The sequence below is a fragment of the Sinocyclocheilus rhinocerous genome, unplaced genomic scaffold (genome assembly GCF_001515625.1).
Source record: "Sinocyclocheilus rhinocerous isolate Xijiao unplaced genomic scaffold, SAMN03320098_v1.1 scaffold945, whole genome shotgun sequence".
Taxonomy (NCBI): domain Eukaryota; kingdom Metazoa; phylum Chordata; class Actinopteri; order Cypriniformes; family Cyprinidae; genus Sinocyclocheilus; species Sinocyclocheilus rhinocerous.
Window position 1 is genome coordinate 1,088,642 of NW_015629570.1, and position 16,057 is coordinate 1,104,698.

General features: G+C 37.6%; 1 protein-coding gene across 1 annotated transcript in view; it reads right to left on the reverse strand.

The window, feature by feature from the left end:
- Window positions 1–10,394: 10,394 nt before the first annotated feature.
- LOC107739333 (rho-related GTP-binding protein RhoE-like) overlaps window positions 10,395–16,057 on the reverse strand; it is a 10,310-nt gene continuing 4,647 nt past the window's right edge. The window contains exons 3-5 of the mRNA XM_016551426.1: window positions 13,160–13,269; window positions 11,783–11,917; window positions 10,395–11,171 (exon numbers count right to left, since the gene is read on the reverse strand). Of these exons, the coding sequence (XP_016406912.1) occupies window positions 10,923–11,171; window positions 11,783–11,917; window positions 13,160–13,269 (494 nt within the window). The 3' untranslated portion in view covers window positions 10,395–10,922. The remainder of the gene's footprint in view (window positions 11,172–11,782; window positions 11,918–13,159; window positions 13,270–16,057) is intronic.

A 16,057-nucleotide genomic window follows, 5' to 3' on the forward strand; every position in this document is an offset into this window, starting at 1 on the left:
CAAAAGAACTGTTAAAAATGAGCTGTTATAGGAGCAATAGCCATGTGGGCAGCGCTGTGTCATATGCCATAGCTGTGCACAAGGTGTTTATCACAGCTCCAGACTTATTTGTTCATTAATGACGTCATCAGCGACTAGTCGACTTCAACTCGACTTTCATCACATAAAAGTCGACTTTAAAAAATCAGAAGTCGTTCAACCCCTACTAACTAGTTAACTTATCTATCCAGTGTATCTAAACTTGACACTTTTAAATTAACATTACTTTTATGCGTTTAACATGTAAATTTGTTTTTTTTTTCAGTTCATGCTTTCCTTAAGAATAAAAACCAGTGACACTGGCGATGCTATCGCTATGCTCTACTTTTCAAGCAGGAACACTATATCATTAAATTAAATTAAATTAATTGAAATAATATTTATTAATTATAATATTAAGAATTAATTAATTAAAATAATGACTAAAAATACCTCAAACCTTATGCTTAATAAAAAAAGTGAAATTTTTTACATAAAAACAAATGAAGCTGGTGTTGCTAGAACTATGCTCTTATTTTCAAGCTACAGAAACAATGTATATAAAATAATTGTGACCACAAACTACCTCAAAATGTATCGTTAATAAACATTTGCAAATTTTTCGAATAAAAGCTCTACTAAGCTCTACTTTTTAAGCTACAGGAACACTGTATATTATTAAATTAATTAAAATAATATTATTAATTAAATAATAATATTTATTATTATTATTATTATTATTATTAATGACTACAAACTACATCAAACTTTATCCTAAAAAACATTTTTAATTATTTAAAATAAAAATTACTTAATTTATTTTACTTTTGAGAAATTATAAGAAATTACATTTGAAAAAGATAATTTTAAGACAGTTAAAATTTGTTTGCATTGTGATATTATTTTAGTGGAAATTTTGCATATTTTCCACAAAAAATCTCATTACTGAAGGTTTTATTTTTGAGTTGTTATTTGCTAAATTACCATTATTCTCAAATTGAATATAATATAATATAATATATTCAATTAGATGCATACTTTTTGTATGAAACAAATTCACTTTTTATGAATAAAGTATGAATAAATTAGTTTCTTTGTTAAAAATATGCCAATCACATAACACAGAAACTTCCTAAAAAAAAAAAAAGGAAAATAAAAAGTGACTTTTTTTTTGGTACAAAATGGTGAACATTTAACGCAAACCTCATGAATAATCATACACAGTCACATCAGCAAACAGAAAGACGAGTTTTTACACAAACTCACACTTTACCAAATTATCAAGACCTTTAAGATGGAAACCACACACACACACGTCACGTGTCACACATACAAATATTCATAAATATAAATTGTGCTTTCTCAATGCACATTCGAAGTATAATTAATAGACTGAGACTCCTTATTAAAATGACAAAATGAACAATCAAACGGAAATGAAATGATGCGTGAAGGAGTTTGAATGGTTTGAGTCACAATGCTCACACTAGCGGGACAGGTGTGTATCAACCTCCTATGTGAACATCTCTCATACACAGAGGCCAAAGTGCAGAGCAGATGGCAGAGATGAAGAGTGAGAGTGAATGTGTGTGTGTGTGTGTGTGGCCAGAGCAAAAGGCAGAGACTATAGCATATGATCAACTGAATGCCCGCTGTGCGAACATTTACCATTGTGTGTGAGCTAATGATGGCGTCCTTCATCCTCTGTAATCTACAGTGTGTGTTTACCAGCGTGAAATAAAGTGTTGTCTTCAGTCAGGCATACATAAACAAGCAATGAGTCACGTAAGGGATCATGTAGTCAGCCGTTTAGTCATTAACTCAAAATAAATCCCAATGTGAGGTGGAGAGGCGTTGCATGATTTTGAAGTGATTTAGTAGCTGAGAACCAGTTCTTATTCAGAACAGTTCCTTCTTCTGTTAATTCTCGCACTTGCTTTCTTCCACTGATGCGAACAAAACACCATATTAAAAAGAGCCTACTCTGATAAAGTTTTGATGGAAAATATAAATCTCCACCAGTCTAATCACAAAACTAGTGATTTTTATTATCCGGTTCTTCTTATGCAGTCAAAAACATACTGCACGACCGGTTTTATTCCTGAATGAATGATTCTTATGATCCTGCTGTTTTAAGTGATTAAAAAACACACAGTGCAACTAGTGCAGTCCGATTCCTGAAATAATAATTCTGATCCGGTTCTTTTTATGGAATCAAAAACATACAGTGCAACCACTGCAGTCCAATTGCCAATCTAATGACTCTTGAGATGGTTCTTTTTGGTGAGTCAAAAACATTTAGCTCAACTATGCAGTCTGATTAAAGGCACAATATGTAAGATTTTTTTATTAAAATATCCAAAAACCACTAGAACCGCGTTATATATTTTGCTGACTTGTGTACTTATATGATCCAGTTCCTGAATCTAAAACATACACCACGACCAATAGTTTGATTCCCGAACGAATGACTCTTTTGAGACAGTTCTTTATAGTGAATCAAAAACATAGGAAACAGCACAACTAGTGCTGAACGATCCTGAACGAATGATTAGGCTACTTATCCGGTTCTTGAATCAAAAGCATACAGCGCGACCAGTGTAGTCAGATTCCCAAACTTATGATTATAAGACTTTTTTTTTTTTTTAGGGAATCAAAAGAGCAACCACTGTAGTTCTGGTCCCGAACAAACGTTTCTTATGAGCTTATTCTTTAAAAAAAAAAAAAATACATACAGCATTACCACTGTAGTTCGATTCCCGCACAAATGACTCTATGAGCTGGTCCTTTTTAGTGAATCAAACCAGTTCTTTACGATTGCCATCCCTACTCTGAAGAGGTTTGTGTGCGATAATGGCCATTACTTACTGTACATTATCACTACTTAACAAAAATATAATAAAAGCACATAAAATGTTGCTTTTATTTGAAACAGTTGTTTATTATGTGAGAAGAACAAGCTCGGAGCAATATGAGAGATATGAGCTTGGAAGCCTGTAATAACAGTTAAAGGGTTAGTTCAGTCAAAAATGAAAATTAGGCTGCGTTTCACTCACCCCCTCATTTCAATATTACAGTTTAACCAACATAATTTTTTCCTTCAATCATTTCAAAAAGAAAATAATCTAATTAAACGTTGTATGCGAGTGCAGGATGACATTTGAGGCCGAGCGCAACTTTGATGTTATAACTCCCAGTACTGATATAAAATGCGTACAATAAACACACGCTCATAACGTAAACTCCGCTGCTCTTCGTCTGCCTTTGGAAGTCTCTGTGAGCGTTTAATTGTACATGTAGCTGTTCTGCTGCGTTCTGCCTTTGTGTTCAGAGGTTTTGATCACACAAATCTACACACATACACACACAGTGGCTATTGTCTGTTTCCTGTCTGTATTCTGCAGCTGTGCATGACTGATTTTCTCAGCCTCAGGATTTACAGAACAAAGCTTTGCAGACAGCACCTATTGATTCTGCATCTTGTGTGTGTGTGTGTGTGTGTGTGTGTGTGTGTGTGTTTGGGTTACACAGCTGACTTCCCCAGGAACACGGAATGGGAAGTGACATTTCTATCACTTGCGAGACACTTCCTTGGGAAGAAACTAGTTTCAAAACCTAGTGAGCTGCCTTGCTGTCTTTTCCCTACACAGGCAGCACCCTAACTGAAATATAACTCTTAAATTACTGTTTTGATAGTATACAAATAGGCGTCATACAAATAGCACGTGAATCGGACTCTTACCTGATTTCAATACAATTTGAATGCGATGTCATAGAATCTGATAAAAATCCTTTCAGAGAAGCTTTCGCGTCGGGAGCGCAATTTATACCACATATTAGTGATGTTTCGTTTATTTATGAATCTTTTGAGTGAACACATCAAACATGCGGTCATATTTTGATTGACTATGAAGTGTTTGGCGACTCGACCAATAGCATTCGAGCGCGGGCTTTGAAGGAGCATTTTCATTGGTTAGATGTGCTGTACGGCCACGCCCCCTTGGCTAGGATCAAAAAACTGAGGCTGCCTCTGGAATCTGAATAAAATAATTGCGAGAATTGTGGCAAGCATGTTTCTGGCCTAGGAACAAAAAAATAGAAAAGGTAATTGCAACTTTTTATCTCACAAATCTGACTTTTTCCCTCATAATTCTGTGTTTATATCTCACAATTCAGACTTTTTTTTCCCTCACATCTCTGAGTCTTTATCTTACAATTCAGACTTTTCTCTCGCAATTCTGAGATTCTAGACTCAGAATAAAGTCAGAATCGTTAGATATAAACTTGCATTTACAAGGGGGAAAAAATCTAAACTGTGACATGTTTGTTTCCGCAAAATAATAAAAAAAATATTGAAAAGTGACTTTTTATCTAACAATTCTTGTCTTTCTTGACTTCTCGCAATTTCAAGTTTGTCTCACAATTAAAACTTTTCTTCCCAGAATTGCGAGTTTATAACTCACAAAAAGACTTTTCTTCTCAGAATTGAGTTAATATTTCACAATTATAGGCTAATAAATAATAAATATATTATCTCGCAATTCTATTTTTTTCTCAGAATTGTGAGTTTATATTATAATTCTTCTGAGTTTAATCATGCAATTCTGAAAAAATAGGAATATTCAGAATTGTGAAAAGTGTGAATTGCAAGATAATTGAATTATTGCTATTACCTTTACCAGTGAACAAATCTTTTTAGTGAACAGTTTCAAAAGATTTGAGTCGCTGCAATGAAAATCAGTCATCAGTTTTAGAGTTCAGCAGTTATTGTGGTTTCAGTTTGAAACAATAAATGAATGTTTAGTAACTGGTTATATATATCGACATATAATATGCTCTCCCTGCTCTCTCAGATTTTTAAATATTTTAATACCTGATTTAGTTTTGCGCATTCACTTTGAATGCAACTGTTCTCATTTTGTCTCCAAGTAAATCCACAACAAAACATGATAGAAATAACCAAACGAAACATCTTGCGTCAAAACTCATGTCACAGCAGCTTCTGGAGCTGATGAATTGAGCTATTTCATGGTAGTCCTGCTAGCCTCTTTCCCTCAAGGCATCATGGTTAGGCAGGTCAAGACAGACACCAAAAGCACAATAAAAGTCAATCACCCATGCGGCCCGTTGCTGATCTGCACTTAGGGGCCATTAAGAATAGACTTTCAATTAGTGCCTGTCTTATCAGCGCTGTATGTGCGTTTGGGTGTTTGTGTTTCCAGCAGTGGGACATGATTTAATTTCCTCCCTGTCTGACAGGTGTTAAAGCGATGCGTGTGAATTCACACAGCCGTCTCTATAGAAGTTACCGCATATGTGGCTCAGAATAGCTGTACAAACAACTATATTTCAATATGAACCCAATGTGACACTGTATCCTATCTGAGACACACACACGTCACGCGTGACCTTTAACCCCACAAAAGCAATAAAACACGTACAAAGAGGTTCAGGCCTGAACGCATTGATTTTTTTTTGCTGGAATCCCAAAGTGCTAAATGGTTTTGAGTTTCTGGATTCACCCAAGAGTGAAACGCAATTCGCCCGGAGATGTTTCGAGAGCTACATATTGGTTGACATTTCATTTGTCATGTACAGTAACCTTGGTCGATTAATGCAAAATGTGAGAACGACGGCGGTGACATTTACGGGTACCTGAGCACACACGCCATTAAATCCCAGCAGCCGTTCGTTTCAATATGTCGTCAAATATTCAGAGGTGTTAGAAAACAAAACCCCAGACCAGACACAACACATCGACGGTTCTTGTTATCGAATCTCCGTTGTTCGCCGTCTCTGACATTTCCCCTGACTGCAGCCGTGTGTTCACACATTAGAGCGTCCGGTCAACCAGAAAACAGCCACCAGAGATACACACGATACTATTGTAGCTAAGCTAGCTTATTTGGGCAGGCTGGCTGAAGTTACAACTCTAAAATTTGAGTAACGGATACAGAACAACAACTTTTTGATGTTAAAAGCGTTTAAAGTCATAATGTATCTAGAACTTGACTGGATTTTCTGAGGAAATTTGAGGTGTTCTTAGTGATTTTAGCATGATTTGCGAACACCACTAAACAGAACCATGATAATATTGTGGTTTTTCAGACATGCAGACATTTAGTTTTCAAATAAGTCTGAAGAACTTGATTAGTTGGATCAAGTCTAAAGTCAGCAGGGCTCCGGCCCTCCAGGAATTGAGTTTGACACCCCTGCTGTAGATTAATATGATTTTTAAACAAGATAACATTTTCATTTAAATATAAGTAGAAGTTTATATTATGAAATGTAATTTAAAAAATATGTAGAAATTTAATCTCACAGATTTTAAAGTACCATGTAAAGGTATGAAAAGTACAAAAATATTACCATCTTATATGGTCACTGTTCCTTAATACTGCCTTAGTACTATTTTGTACGAGATTTTCTGAACAACTGTCTTTGGTTTTGTTCATAGCACCATCTGACAGGCCTGTGTTATATCATTCATCATGTTTTGTCTGAATATATTCCATGTTTCTGTGTGTGATATATGAGCTATCATGCGTAAAGGAAACACTATTAATGTGTGTTCCATTCAGACGCTGCTGTAATGAATCACTTTCACTCTGCGTTGTCTCAAAGTAACAACAAAGCACTTTCACAACTCACACAATTAATCAGGGCCACAGTGTGTGTTTGTAATTGTCTGGATTTATCTCTGCCATAGACGGATACAGAACAACAACTTTTTGATGTTAAAAGCGTTTAAAGTCATAATGTATCTAGAACTTGACTGGATTTTCTGAGGAAATTTGAGGTGTTCTTAGTGATTTTAGCATGATTTGCGAACACCACTAAACAGAACCATGATAATATTGTGGTTTTTCAGACATGCAGACATTTCGTTTTCAAATAAGTCTGAAGAACTTGATTAGTTGGATCAAGTCTAAAGTCAGCAGGGCTCCGGCCCTCCAGGAATTGAGTTTGACACCCCTGCTGTAGATTAATATGATTTTTAAACAAGATAACATTTTCATTTAAATATAAGTAGAAGTTTATATTATGAAATGTAATTTTAAAAATATGTAGAAATTTAATCTCACAGATTTTACCAGAAGTACCATGTAAAGGTATGAAAAGTACAAAAATATTACCATCTTATATGGTCACTGTTCCTTAATACTGCCTTAGTACTATTTTGTACGAGATTTTCTGAACAACTGTCTTTGGTTTTGTTCATAGCACCATCTGACAGGCCTGTGTTATATCATTCATCATGTTTTGTCTGAATATATTCCATGTTTCTGTGTGTGATATATGAGCTATCATGCGTAAAGGAAACACTATTAATGTGTGTTCCATTCAGACGCTGCTGTAATGAATCACTTTCACTCTGCGTTGTCTCAAAGTAACAACAAAGCACTTTCACAACTCACACAATTAATCAGGGCCACAGTGTGTGTTTGTAATTGTCTGGATTTATCTCTGCCATAGTGGTCTGTCAGAAGCGAAAATACCGCCTGATGCTCTTGACAGTAAAAAAGTGTGTGTGTGTTTAGTCTGCATTCACACAAAGACAAGATGATGGCAAGGAGAAAAGAGTGAAAATTCCGGCCTTGACTGAAGCTTGTCGATGTGGCATCTCTGTACCTGAACCACAGCTTTCATATTCAGTTGAATACTGTTCACATGAAGATTATTTGATGCCATATTTGTCTCAGGGAAGCCTCATTCATTGTTTTGAATTGCGTAAATGTATATAAGCACTCCACTTTGCATCAGTGTGAGTTAATGTATGCAATATAAAAATAAAATAAGCGAAATAATGCCCATATTTTGGCTCAAAAGGAGTAAAATGAAGCCAGATAGCTCTGAGCTGTAGTCCTGTGGGGTTTATGAATGGAGGCTCTGGAAAGGGCTGGGTGAAGGTCATCTGAAGGTCATTTCCTTCCGCAGGGGGAAGTGACCCGAAACTGCGTGAATGAATTTGAGGAACACACAGGAAGAGATCCGATGCCCAAGGCAAAGTCACACATACTCGGAATGTAATAAGGAATGAGTCATTAGGAATGAGACAATAAATCTCAACTGCACGAAAAAATATCTACCGGCTTTATGAATATCATATCATATTTCAAAAAAATTACATTTAAAAAAAGTCAAATTAAAATATCAACATTTTATATATATATATATATATATATATATATATAAATATAAAAAAAAAAGAGAAAAAGATTTCATATCAAAAAGATCCGTTTTCATTTAATTTTTTCATTTATTTTTAAGGGAAAAAAATATATAATTCAATAAATATTATGCCAACATCAACAAAAACAGACATACATGGAACTCAACACACAGAAGGCATTAAAAAAAAGTTACAGACATCCTACATTAGGAAACATTTTGTTTTTGTTTTTTAACAGCACCGACACATTTCTCAACATTTACACACACCAAAATTGTTTAATACTGCCTATGTGTAAACAAATTGGGTGACACAGTCAAGGAAATTCTCTCTGACCCATTAAAAACAATAAAAACTAATGTAAAAACGACAGTTTTTGTTTGTTTTGCACAAGTTTTAACGAAAAGTGCAACTACAAACATGCAGCAAAAGAGACTTTGCAGCTAGCTTCAAGCTTCTGAAGGTTTTGTTTTGAGAAAATTTAGCACTACAAAGGTGAGACTCATTTTTCCCATGGCTCTGTTGAGTCGCAACAAATTTTTGTTTTGAATGAGAAAGTATGTGCATTAATAATTTTTCTCAATCCTCACGCATGTGTCAGAAGCAGACTGCATAGTTTAGTAGAAAGAGGAGCGAATTCGTTTCTTGTTTTTTCTTTCCTGGACTGGGCAGACAGAAGTGCAGATTTAATATGACCTTGAATTTGATGTTTGATTGTTTATTCATTATTTCAACAATTGTGCTTAAACAAAATTTCACAGATGTCAGAAAAGGCACAAATGTTGATGAAACATTTTACTGATAATAATGATTTACAATGAAAGGCTAGTTTTGTGCTATTTTAATAGTGTTAAACAATCATTTGTTACTCCAGTAGTGGTGCTATTCTAATGCGCAATTCACACTCACAGAAATTAAATCACTGGGTGTCACCAACTTGCTATACTCTTGGTTTCTAATAGTTTGCTCATATTAGGGATCGGTCACAATGATCAGTTGTCTGAAAACGGACTGGTTGTTTAGTAAGTTTAATTAGTTTAGCTAGATTTTGTCTGAAATATGTTACATTCATGATATTTTTAGAAGTAGTGCTTAAATTAACATGCTAACAGTGTACTGTGCTTTAGCGGTTAGCCAGATACAACTACACCAAGACATCTTTGGCCATTACGTAGCATCTTGCACTGTTTTTTAAGGGTCCCACCAAGTGCCGATCCTAGACTTCTGGGGGCCCTACGCAAAAAGTGGGGTATGAGTGGTTATGAACGAATGAATGAAACGCATTTGTCCGTGTTTCACTCAGTCTCGAATCGCGCTCACCGCAAGCACTTGAGAAACAGTGTCCCTTCCGCGGCTCGGTACGCTTTCAACTTGTTTTTTTTTTAGTCTTGAACAAGACTGTACGACATTCACGTTACATGATTTGACAGATTTTTACGTAGAAAGAGTGACAGCACCCTGCATTAAAAGAAATGATCATTCATGTATTCATAACCGCTGGCCAAATTCAAAAAATTCCCTGGTGTTTCGGGGGCCCTACGCAGCTTGCGTATTTTGCGTATAGGGAGGATCAGCTCTGGTCCCACCCTAAGTATTTTTCCAGATTTGAATAAAGTTGAACTCTAAACAGTCTGGCCTCAAATCACCAGCCCTCATTGCAAATTAATGACTTCCAGATGCTTTGTCAGTGTGAATGCCCCTTCAGGGATAAACCAAATGCAAATGAATACTAAATGGTCAGGTCAATTCTCAAAGGTCGTATTTGCACTTCCATATACCCGGTCTATAAAGACAAGCAGAAACATGTTCTTATAGAACCGTGAAAGAAATTCTCATTGATCCACCAAAACCCTCAAATACATATCAATCACGCACTTCAGAATGTCAAACATTGAGTCATTCGACTTGAAAACCTTCCAGTTCTTTGTTTTTTCTTTTTCTGAATCTTAATGAACCATAAAGTGATTGAGGAGTTATACAGAAAACGGTGCGATTTCAAATATACCAGCGGTGTATCCATGGTGACAGTTTTAGCTGAGCTTAGCATAAGAAAAAGAAAACCACGCACACACACAAACTCGTGCTTTTGGTCTACAGAAGGAACAAAACAGGCCAAGGAGGATCGAAGGAGGAAGTGATCCATAACCACAGGGATACACTCTCATTTCATATCCTCGTTTAGCTGTACAGACTCAAAAAGAAAGAAACGAGAGTTGTCCTTATCCAAAATTTCGCCATTTTGGAAGTCATCTTCCCCTTCACTGTTCCGTCATATGACTGTTAATACCAACCATAACGTGCATCTTTTAAAAATAGCTGTGAGGCAAAGCTCAGCGGAACTCTGGACTCAATGGTTATGTGATTCTACTTCCTCCTTCCTTTCCTGCAGGAGAAGCTTCCAGAAGGAATCCTCCAGAGAGGAAGCAGCTTCACGTCCAGGAGCAGGAAGGAAGGCCTCCCATTGGCCGAGAGGGTGGTGACATCCTCCTGCTGAGTGGATAAGTTTAGGAGAGGTGGTTGGGGCCTTAATATGGGTTTCCGTCCACAAGCTTGTCGAGTTCTGGCAACAAGAAGTGCGTCCCTCAAACCGGAGAGACCTTCAGGGACATCGAGCAAACACTCCCGCTCTCCACTTTTGCTTTGTCTTTGGAGACAATTCCAGACCTTTCTTGCTTCCACAGTCCACCCTCATCGCTTCCCAGAATTAATCTTTCCCCCCGAACTCCTTGCATTACATTACCGTGCAACTCTTTGCTTTGTCTTTGCGTAGGTCTGTTGCCACGGCAGCTAGGTCTGGTCGACTGGGCATATGTGAGATGCGTTTGGTGGAGCGTGCAGATTTGTTGCGCTTGATGTTTTTGTTGTTCTTATTTACGCAAGCCAATGTTGCGACATGGAAAATGTCCCGCACGCTGTTTTCTGACTGCACTGCGGAGCATTCGATATAAGGTGCGGATATCTGCTTAGCCATAGCTGAACCCTAAAAGAAAAAGAGAGGATTATGAGCTTTGATATGAAACAAAACCAGCAATTAGCAGTAAAATCACAATTAGCAGTCTAATTGTTATGATTACCGCTTGCAATTTCATCAACATTAAGTTTAGCTTTGTGCTCAGGAAGATTTTACTCTTTATCACTCAGACATTTAAAGCCTCGTACACGTTTATCGCCGACGTTTTTCGACGCGTCTTTTGTGTTCATACCCAAGCGATGTTCGCAGGCGATGAGCCGAGATTAACGCGGCGCGTCAAATAAAAAAAACGAGCCCAAGACGTTTTTTAAAAAATGACGCTTTTACGCCTCGCGTTTTGCGTGTCGGTGTGCACACTCACATTGGCGCCCTTTGTTTAGTCACGAGGCGTTAAATGTCGGCGATAAACGCACGCAATATTCGTCCCGGTGTGAACAAGCCTTAATGCATGGATTAGATTAGTAACCTAAACCATTGCAATGTTGCCAAACTGCCCTTGCTGATAAACGTAATTACTGGTAAAGTAATAAGATTGGTGTTAGATATCAAGCCAAATCTGAAGTTGAGTGTCTCAGTGGCATCCAACCAAATTGCAAAAGGAGTTTATGAGAACCGCTCACCTGATCATATGACACCGGTGTCTGTCTGTGATTAGACAGCTCCACCAAAGTTGTAAGGTCCGTTCTAAGGTCTGACTTGCATCCGACGAGCAGCATCTTTGTGTTGGGACAGAATTCCTGGATTTCCCCTTTCCACTGTGAAAGAAAGAGACAAAACCAACAGGGAAAGATAAAACCATTTGGCCTTGATCCATCCCTGTCTGAGAGACGACAAAAGACTAGAACAAGTGTTTCCTGTTCCCATTTTCTAAGCATATCACGTTCCATCCCATCCCTTTTTTCACAAGAGTATTAATCTTCCTTGCTACAGGTGAGGGACATGCTTCCTGCGAGGATAAAGCCTGCACTGTAATGACTGCTTTTCAGGGTGTGTATCTGTGTGTGCATCTTCCCAACAATGCTACAGGTGATCTGCATTCCTCTCCTTCCCAAACAAAGCATTTTCTGTGTTGGTGTGGCATAGAATCACCAGAGTTAATCTGGCGGGAGACAGGCGGGTACAACACAGTCATACGATTGTTCACAGGAACACGGACACCCTACATTCCCATGATCCTTTTGTGCTCACCTCTGGCTCCTAGAGGCCGCAAAGTCCCGGAAGACAACACTAGCTTATTCCACCAGGTACCCACATGTAGCCTGATTGTATTTCTGATTCTGCGACCTAGATCTCAACCGTTTTAAGACAAACCACCCGGCTGAACTTCCACTCACATGGTCTAGCTAATGCCAGCATGATACTATCAAACCAGGGGCCCACCCTGACCAAGTGAACCAGAGCCACAGGCCATTCCAGACACCTGACCCCAGACTGAAAGTCTACAAGAAGATATCCAAGCCTACTGAACAAAGGATGACTTTATTGGAATGCTACAAAGAGTGGGCAAATCACAATGAAGTTGTAGAAGAATTTCTCTGAATCACAGGCAATGCATTTAAAAGTCAATTAGACTGTCAAGAACCAGAAAGGTCAAGCCTACAGTTTGATATCCAAGAAACTCCCAAAATTTTGTGCACCACACCCAATGTATTCTGCCCCCAGATGTCAACTGCTTAGACAATAATTTTCTTTATTAATTTCCTTTATCAACAATTTAAAATGAAGGTGTCTCCGATCATGATTCTCAAGAGGTCATTTTGGAGCCCTAAAATTTGATTGGTTGATGGGAATGTTCTTCAAGACCCCTATCCCAGTCCTAAAATCTGATTGGTTGATAGGAATGTTGTTCAAGACCCCAACTCCAGTCCTAAAATCTGATTGTGTGATAGGAATATAATTCCAGGAACAACAGTGGATGTTAATATAGGAATATCCTACTTGTTAAGCTCACATTAAGTGTGTCAAATCAATTATTACAGGTTGGAAAAAATGTTCACCTTCTTTAGGACACTGTCCAGGGTCTCTGGTCTGCTGATGTCAAAGCATATGATGACGGCGTCGGAGTCTGGATATGAAAGCGGCCTGACGTTGTCATAATACGGGGAGCCTGTGACACAAAAAGGTGGATTGGTCAGGAAGAACAAAGTTCACTTAAACACAAGCATGCACAAAAAACTAGACAAGGATAGTGGGACTGTCTGGAGGGCCGTCAATATATTACTTAACCTCATTTAACTTTCACTCAGTGACGCAGTACAGACAGTAATTTGAAAGCATTCATGAATTTTTCAACCATCAGTGCACTGAAGCCCCTTTTCAGACATACTAAACATGAAACTTTTATCCATAAATGCACACTTTTGCTTTCAGAAGGAATAAAGCCTTTAAATAGGTTTTTACTTATAAAAAAATCCCAGCACACAGAACACTTCCAGTTCTTTGTCACTGTTGCAATGCTAAATAATGATTTATAAGTGATTTACACAAGCACAAGATAATACTTCAAATCCCTTACTCAAATAAAAATACTGATGCTTGCCTTAGTAAACACACTACTAATAACTAGACCCTTGCCAGATGTAGCATTTCCCTCCTGGCTAAAACTCTGGAGATGTCTTTCTTTGTGAGGACGGTATAGTCCAGGATTTACTCTGACAGAACGAAGCATTCCCGCCCACCGCTGACTCTGCCAGACACGCTATGTACAATCCACACAGGACAAACACATTTATAATGTGCCAGATTCCAGGACCGAGGTGGTGTTTATGAGAGACGGAGAGAGACAGAGAGAGACAGAGGGAAAGGAGGGCTGTTTAGTTTGACAGAATGATAATTCCCAGTGCCAGAAGTTAAGTGGAAAAATGTGAAGTTGAAAACACATGCAGCCACAGGACTTTACAGCTCACATTCCAACCACAGCTACAGGCCAAAAAACAAGAACAACTCGGACAACAACGTTTCACGAGAGGTTTGATAGGTTTTTTTTTTATTTATTTTTTTTACAGTTAATCATTTAATCTCTAATTTGTAATGTCAATAAGTAACTACATCTGTATGTAGATCTAATTATCAAACTTATTTTGAGTTCACAGCGTTTGAATAAAGTTTGTTATTTTAGTGTAGATATTGAAAGGTGATGTATGTTAGTGTAAATATACTTTTGTTATGAAAGGTTATGTGGAAAAAATATACAAAAAGTAACATTTTGTTGTTAGTGTGGTATTCAGCTTCTTCTGAGAGACACACAACAGATGCCCACACACACACGCACACACACGCATAGATGAATATACACACTCTCTATGGCAACCCCCACCCCACCACACACAGTTTTCTCTCTAAAGCTTTCATTAAACACATTATTTTGTTTCTCTGTCTAATGCATGCATACTAAACGCAAATCCTGCTGTGTGTGTGTGTGTGTGTGGTTGTACAGTATTTGTGTAAATAATAGCCAACTAGAATGACACACACACACACACACACACACTTGTGGAACACCATAGCTATCACAACACACCATAATGTGTGAAGGATACCGACAGCCGATGGATTCCTCGAGTGTTTAAATGCTTCTCTAAAGATGTGGTGACCATGTAAAAGCACACATACAGTAAAGAATTCTTTGCCATTGGTGTTTTTGGCTTGGATCCCTCAGTGTCTTCCTAATCTACATCAAAATAAAGCAATAAACAGACAAAATTCTCAGCAAAGTACATTTAACCCCTAAGCTAAAATCCCTTGATGCTAATTCATGCTTTGAAAAATTGCTAGCACACCATTACAAACTTTATGAAAGTCTTTTCGAACTCTACATCAGTACATGAGTTCCTCCTGAGTTGAATTTGCTCCTTGGCTAACAAGGTAAGAATAATTTTAGAGAACATAACGGTTCACATGGCGCTTTTTTTCCCTGGCAGCCTACCGCACAATAGCTGCTTTGTGGAGTACGAGAGCAAACCTTTCCTGAAAGGAATGTGAGGCATGCAGGCCCAAATCATCAAGGTTAGAAATATGATCCAGCCGACAATAGTTGACCAGCTTTGAGGAGTGGGTTTGAGAGAGCCTGTCCCAGCAGGAGCCCATTGAAATGATCCCGGGAACGTTTTGTTTTCGGGGGTCAGCTGATAATGAGGTCTACCCTTGCTGATAATAGTCAAGGGTTGGATTAAGGAGGTTACATAGCAACATCGTAGATCAGGACTTTGAAGAGACATGCAATAGCAGAATGATACTTATTTACAAATTAACAGTGAAAAGGATTATGTTTTTGAATGTACAAACAAGATTAAGAAGTCATGTATTAGCAAACACTTTACATAGATTAATTTATAATTTAACCTCAAATGCTGAAGATTTCTCTTTATTTGAGCTTTCAAGGCAATGTGAAATAAATTAATAATAAATAATAATAATAAATTAAAATTAATAAATGTACCTGGTGTAACTATGCATATTTGTTTTCATCTTTAATCTAAATAAAACTAGATTTGACATATTGCAAAGAAGAGTGGTACTCGTGAGCGTGTGGCGGCGCCGGCGCTGACCCAGATCGTGAACGCGCATACACAAGTGACGCAGTAGAGACGAAAATGTGGAATAAAGTTGTTATTTTTGTTTTCTTTGCGCAAAAAAGTATTCTCGTAGCTTCGTAACTTAACTGTTGAACCACTGATGTCACACGGACTACTTTGTCAATCATGGTACTTTTCTGGACCTTGAACGTGGTAGTTACCTTGCTGTCTATGGGAGGGTCAGAGAGCCCTCATATTTCATAAAAAATATCTTAAATTGTGTTCCGAAGATGAACGAAGGTCTTACGGCTCATTTTTGGGTGAACTAACCCTTTAAAACTAAAGGCAAACATTTATGCTGATAGACAAATGTATTGTACA